The sequence below is a fragment of the Ischnura elegans genome, chromosome 6 (assembly GCF_921293095.1).
Source record: "Ischnura elegans chromosome 6, ioIscEleg1.1, whole genome shotgun sequence".
Lineage (NCBI taxonomy): Eukaryota > Metazoa > Arthropoda > Insecta > Odonata > Coenagrionidae > Ischnura > Ischnura elegans.
In genome coordinates this window covers 55,192,669-55,199,668 of record NC_060251.1, presented here as the reverse complement: position 1 = coordinate 55,199,668, position 7,000 = coordinate 55,192,669, and the positions used below count along the sequence as shown (strand labels likewise).

At 36.8% G+C, this 7,000-nt stretch overlaps 1 protein-coding gene across 1 annotated transcript; it reads left to right on the top strand.

Moving 5' to 3' along the window:
- Positions 1-51: 51 nt before the first annotated feature.
- On the top strand, positions 52-7,000 carry LOC124160731 (cathepsin B). Its single transcript, XM_046536720.1, has 7 exons — positions 52-414; positions 559-670; positions 760-972; positions 1,165-1,365; positions 1,686-1,833; positions 2,108-2,224; positions 4,905-7,000. The coding sequence occupies exons 2-7, from the start codon at positions 563-565 to the stop codon at positions 5,117-5,119; spliced, it is 1,002 nt and encodes a 333-aa protein (XP_046392676.1). The 5' UTR covers positions 52-414; positions 559-562; the 3' UTR covers positions 5,120-7,000.

The window sequence follows — 7,000 nt, the reverse complement described above, 5'->3', positions numbered from 1 at the left end:
TTTACGTGTTTTGACCTACTGAAATTATTGTTTTTATTTGGCCCTCAAATCTACTGTTTATTATTCATTTGTGAATACTGATATCTTTCACCTTCCCAAAAACGGCATAAAATTAGAGTTAAAAACAGAAATTCCTAGTTGAGAAGCTTAGTCAGTTTGCATTGGGCTCCGCGTGCGCAATTGATGTGCATTACTTCCAACCCTTCGAATGACATCGCTGGTCAGCTGATCATTACTCTTGTTGTTGTGTTATCTGACTCAGAATCAGCTACGCAGTTTGAGTCCATACGGGACTATATGCTTATTGTTCAAGGAATCGTTGATCTGCTAGTTAGCGGGTTGCTGTCGGCTGTTGTGCTGCTCTCACTGTGTAATTTAGGCCTATTTCCGTCTGGGGATTGGTACTTACAAGACGTACGTTATTGATGTTACAGTGCCATTTGAAATTTCTATTATATTTTCTGTTTGTATTTGCTATTTTTGGTAGACTAATTTTGTAGATTGTGTAGCGTGTCAGTATCTTACTGTGATTGAGATACTTATGTTGCTTTTTTGTAGGAACATGTTGGAAATATTCTTCTTAACCGCCTTGATCTCCACTGCAGTTTCTTTAAATCCATTATCGGATGAATTTGTTAATCATATCAACTCCTTGAATACGACCTGGAAGGTAATATACGTGGATTTTTTTGCTACGTTAATTGAAATACGTAATCGTAATCAAACTGAATGTATTTATAACATCATTCTCCATTTCAGGCTGGGCATAACTTCGGGCCTCATGTTTCCATGAAGTATATCAAGAGGCTGATGGGAGTTCATCCCGAATCTCGCCTCCATCGACTGCCTGAAAGGGAGCATTACTTATTAGGTGATGAAGAAATTCCAGAGAATTTTGACTCCCGAAAGCAATGGCCCCATTGCCCCACAATTTCGGAAATCAGAGACCAAGGGTCTTGCGGATCATGTTGGGTAAGCGTTTCTTGCCCTACAGATAGGCTAATTGTGGATTTTAATGGCGACATTAGGATGACGACATGACCGAAGGTTGCATATCGCTACCACGAAGGCCATTGCCCTTTCATATTTGTACTTATAGCTAGAAGATTTAGCCTATTGTGTAATCTTACGTATTCTTAATAAGTTTTCGAATGCTTTTTCCAGGCTTTTGGAGCCGCAGAAGCTATGTCTGATCGGTTGTGTATTCATTCAAATGGGAAAGTAAATTTCCGCTTTTCCTCTGAGGACCTTGTATCATGCTGTACATCTTGTGGTGATGGTTGCAATGGAGGGTACCCAGGCTCAGCATGGGCGTACTGGGTCCATCATGGTATTGTTAGCGGTGGATCTTATGGATCTAATCAGGTAAATAACTCATGAAGAGGCATTCGTTTTTATTCTATGATATAAGTCGTATAAGCTTAAGCTGTTTTAACTAAAACCTATGGACATAGATTTTACTGCCGTAAGTCTTCTAGTATACCTTCTATTTTTGTATATTTTAGTACAATGAACCCTTAACTGTACATTTTTCCATGATCTTGCAAAATTATAAGGGTTCTTTTTTGCATTGAAATGGGATTTGAGAAAAAACTAATCTTATTGTTATGGTATTCATGTTCGGATGTGGTTGATAGTCAACTAGTAAATTTTATTGAATGGCTGTTTGCTATTACATTTTTTAGGGCTGCAGACCCTATGCATTTGAGCCTTGTGAGCACCATATCAATGGTTCAAGGCCCCCATGCCAAGGTGAAGGTGGTGACACCCCAGCCTGCTTAAAGACATGTCAAAAAAGTTACAACATCCCTTATGAGCAGGATCTTCACTATGGTAGGCATATTTGGTTCAGTTTGTCTGTTGTAATATAGAAATGTTCTTTTGATATTGACATTACCCATGTGAAATATATTGATTATCATTGGTTTTGGTGAACAATAATTAGCTGAGTATCAGATAGGTTCGTTTTTTACTACAGTCAGAATTTTTTTCACAGATTATCGTTGATGCATTTTTTCTTGATGAGTTTAAATTCCTAGTTGAAAATTGAGGGAAAGATGAAATGCCTAAAATTTTATTTTTCTTTGCATTTATTTTTTGATTCCAGGATCATCTTCTTACTCAATCACTCCACATGCTAAACAGATCCAGAAAGAAATAATGATGAATGGGCCTGTGGAAGCTGCTTTCACTGTTTATGAAGATTTTCTGACTTACAAAACAGGTATGTTGGTTTATGTATTTCTATAGTTGCTGTTTCTTCCTCATCCTGTGTAATCTGTTTTATACTAAGTTTGTATCAGAGTATAAACCAATATTGTATAGTCGTGTTTTTCATCTACTGATAATTCAAATTCCCTTTGAACTTTGTATTTAGAAATCCATTGTATTGAAAGGTCATCTGTTATATAAGCTGCCTATCTGAAATCCTCGCTTTAAGGTCTCATTATTTTATTTTTGAAGCTCATATTCTATTAGGAAGGGAGTATGCAGTCAGACGCATTGGAAAGAGTACAATGGTAATTGTGTCATTTAAAGTGATGAATTGTTTCTATGTTGTCAATCTTTCTCTTTCCATACTCTTGTGTGGATCATTTGTTTTTTCTACTGTTCAGTGCCTGTCTTACGTAAATTATCCTTATCTCCAATAATATATCTTATTTCAAAGCATCATCCCTACAGTTTAATTATTAATTAAAGGTTTTCTACAAGTCTTATCCTTAATGTCAATTATTATTGTGTCACAAGAGGCTTAGTCATTCCCAGCAGACAGACAGTGGTTAACGATCCCACAGATGAGTTTGCACTAATAAGTGTGTTTTTGATGCTGACAATGAGGATTTCACCTCTAATAACTAGCCTTAGTGTATCCGCAAGGTAAAAACATGAGCTACCCATAAAAATCAGTGATAAATCTAGCCAGGGAAAGGGGATTTCTCTCCCATGTAATAAATTTTTATTGAGAAAAAGGTTTTAGCCATGGCTAATAATATGGAACTTTGAAACCAAACATCCTTTATTGATAGAATATCAGCAGTGTGTGGTAGAGGCTACAAAATTTGTCACCATCAAACTCAAAAGTCTTTGTTGTTTGTAACGTTTTGTGAGCTTTCCCCTGAACCCTCTCCTCTCCCACCCTCCCTGATAATGTGATATTAGAGATGTGCAAATAGTTTCCGCGAATACTCAAATACACCGAATACTAGAAAGTATTCGAAATTCGAGATCTCGATTAGTTATGCTAAAGGTACCATCTCGAATACCTTGAATACTTTGAATTTCACGTCATACACTGTCCCACGCACGTTGTTGGTAGTTGACTCGGAAAAATGGAGAGAACTGTAGTCGTTTAGTGCACGCCGCACCGTTTTAGGCAAGTTGGCGAATTACATCAAATTCGTGGATTAGAGCGGTGAAAAGAGTTTGACGTGCGGAGCCAAAAATGATCAGGTGAAGAAAACCAAAAATCCCTGATTACCCCCACCAGGAGAACCTCAGTGCCGTGGGATAGTAACTACGTAACACAATTCCCAAAATCCGCTACCCCCTCCATCCATCAGCCCTCGGCCCGTCCTCCAACGCTTTCCTCCTCTCCGAAATGAAACAAAAGGCCCCAGCTTGTGCAGGGTTCAAATTATGAAGACCATAACTCAAAAGCTTCAAAAGAAAATATCAAGTTACAGGAGAATAATAGAATCGTGTTTCACTCTTTCTCCCCCACTGACCTTTTTCTGCCTACCTGCTTCGAAGTTCCCCATTTCTAGAGGTCAACCGCTGCATGAGTCATCTATTAGCACAAAAGGTGTCTAATCATGACTTTCGCCAATTGATATTACACCTTTATTGGATTGAAATATTGCGCGTAATTTCAAAAAGAATTAGACCAAACACGTTGTATTTCTGACTTCATTTAAGCATTTTACGCAAAGAAATAAATGTCAAAATATGAAGGAGACTTAGCATTCTGGCAAAACTCGATATCCTCGCAACTGAGCTTCTCGGAAGTTGATGCGGTATTTTTTTTTTCGAAAACATATATCAAGTGACAACTTATGAGTTATGCTATAAATCTCTAATGTCTCAGTCACAGACAAAGGGATATTTTCTCAAGATATTTGGTTTCTCCCTGCTAGCAATTCAAATTCATCTGCTTATCTCGTGAGAACTTCCAAAGATGGACTGAAAATAATTGAAGAAGAAGAAAATCCGGTGGAGAAGCGCGTGTATTTTGCAAAATGCCTCAGATTGTCCGCTAGCACTTGACAGTAGGAGTGAGGGTAAAGCGAGCCACCTGTTGAAAATAAGAAATTGGATGAAGCCGAGTATCAGATGGGCGTGCCGTTGAAATGGTGTTTGGTAGATAAGAATATATACATCAGACAGAAATCCATTGTAGCAGTGTAAAAGCCAAGACGGCATGCAATCATTTTTTTGCGAGGTGGGGTAACCCCTTAGGATATTTGAAAGAGATGTTAGTTGAATCAACTATAAGCCCAAATTGTTTCTATGAAATTAAAATATTCCATTAATCAGCTAAATTCCTGTTTGAATCCTTTAAAGGAAGTCTCAATTACTCGCCAAAATCCTGGGTTTCCTGCTGCATAGGCAACCTAGTCAAACATTACTGCATTCATCGTTTTATTCATCCCCCCTGAAAAACGATAGATCGAGGTTCCACTGTATACCTTTTTATTTATACATTCATCAAGGGAAATAGAAGAAAAAACGTACGTTTAATATGCTGTGCGCAATTCTAGTATTCAAGGCATTTGAATATTCGAGCAATGATTTAAAATTCGAGTTCGATATTCGAGTTTGAGAAATCTGCTATTCAACCCATCTCTATGTGATTTTAATGCTTTTTGTTTGATATGTAATTACTTAATGTGTTTTTTTTTTTGCAGGAGTTTATCAGCATGTGGATGGGTCGGAACTGGGTGGCCATGCAATTCGTATTTTGGGTTGGGGAGTGGACAAGGCTGCTGGAAATACACCATATTGGCTGGTTGCTAATTCCTGGAATACCGATTGGGGTAATGGAGGCTACTTCAGAATCTTGAGAGGATCTAATGAATGTGGAATTGAAGATGACATTGCTGCTGGACTACCGAAGCTGTGATAGAGCAATAAATATTTTAAATCAAGTGTATTAATCATGAGTCAACTCATCCTTGTGAAGAACTTTTGATTTTTATTTTTGATTTTTACATTTTTAAATGAATAATTCATAAATGATTTAAATCTTTTCTGTTTCAAACAAGGGCCTTACTCAGTTCTGCCACATCACAATTTTTTATGATGAAATAAGCTTTGGGTTCACCATATCTTCCCTTATTCTTTGAATTTTAAACCAGGTCTTTGATCTCTTACCCAAGGAATAAATGCCTATCTTTGATATATTGCTTGTGAGTTGGCTATTATGGATTCTTTCTTGTCTTTAAAGTTAGGGAATTAAAAAAAGTGGTAGTAATTTGAGGTGAATTTCAAAACATCCTGATACTGTACCTTGATAAATTTAGGATTATTCAACTCTATCTGTAAAGAATGTTAATGATGTCCCTACTTTTTTCATGACGACTCCCAGTTGCTTGTGGTCTGGGTGTCCATCAAGAGGTTTCCAACCTTATCAATCAATTCTTAAGGATTATGCCATGCTAGTTTTCCTTCAGGGTAGGACCTGAAGTAATCTGTGAAATGCCATGAGAAATATCTACCCTGGAAATTAATGCATTTGGAGGAAAACCCATGAATCAACAAAACCAACCTTAATATTTCTCTTGTACAGGATTTCTCTTTTAATGAAAATTTACAATCTAGCTCTTATCTGTAATAATTTCAAGTCATATTTTTAGACTAATCAAGGAAATAGTCATCTAAGCCCTCTTCTTGTGGAAGGTTCATAGATTTTTGTGAATATACTTCAGCTTTTACATTTTTTCCTGCCATTCTGAATGATGCTCAAGGCATGTCATTGTTTTTTTCACGTATACAGGGTTCATGCCTGTCAGGGAAGCCATGGAAATGTCAAGGTATAGCTCTAAGAGGCATAGCAAATGTGTTGATGAAAATTGTGGCTGAACATGAGGGGTGTTTCTGCGTTTGACCACCCAGATAGGCATTTTCTTACCCTTCTAGCTGAATGGCAAGGGTTAGCACAGACTTGGTGTCACAGCTCTCCTGCTACTACTGCTATCACTAATGACCAACCTCATTTAACAATATTCCATGCAGCATTTTTCCATAAAACCCTGCTTTTCCTAACAAAAACTACTCTACCATTGATGTAGTCATGGGCATTTTGAAACAATTCAGACTGGAAATCAGGGGAATTTACAATGGAAATTTGGTATGAACCCTGTTAGTGTAATTGAAGTTACCTGTTTTATGTACAAATAGCATGTCTCAAATGCATATTTACATTCCATTTTGGAGAATCTGTTATCATGCCATTTTCTCTGGATGTTTGTTGTACATACATGGACAAAGCATTTAGAATTATCAATGTTTCCTTGAGAAAGGATTTAAATTTGAATTTTAGAATTGGTGAATGAATGTTTCCTTAAGCATAAGTTAACCTATTTCCTGGTCAATAAATGAGTAAAGCTGTGAATGAATGTCAACCTCGAAGTTTGATAAGTCCCAAAAACCAAGGGATCGATCTCAAATTTTTTCTTGTGCATTTTTTGTAATCAAAGGTTTAGTTACGTAGAAATTTTTGTGATTATATCTAGCGGACTGAATGGTAATGTGAATTCTTAGGGAGTTCATTTAATACAATTAAATACATATTTTGGTTATGCAAATTCCAGAAAAGGCTCTCTCGTCATCATGTGTGTAGCTATTGTGGACCTGTGCAAGTGAAGGCATGAATTTGAAAAATTAAATTTGATCGTGCTTGTTTTATCTGATTTTTTTCGAATTGAAGTTTTACTGAAAAGATTTTATGCCTGCAATGATGTAAGTTTCTTGTTTTAAACTGGAAATAAATATTGAACCCATA

Coding starts and splice junctions, on each gene's coding strand:
- LOC124160731 (XM_046536720.1), top strand. CDS start 563: ATGTTGGAAATATTCTTCTTAACCGCCTTGATCTCCACTGCAGTTTCT. Junction 973..1,164: donor GGTCTTGCGGATCATGTTGG/GTAAGCGTTTCT, acceptor TGCTTTTTCCAG/GCTTTTGGAGCCGCAGAAGC. Junction 1,366..1,685: donor GATCTTATGGATCTAATCAG/GTAAATAACTCA, acceptor TACATTTTTTAG/GGCTGCAGACCCTATGCATT.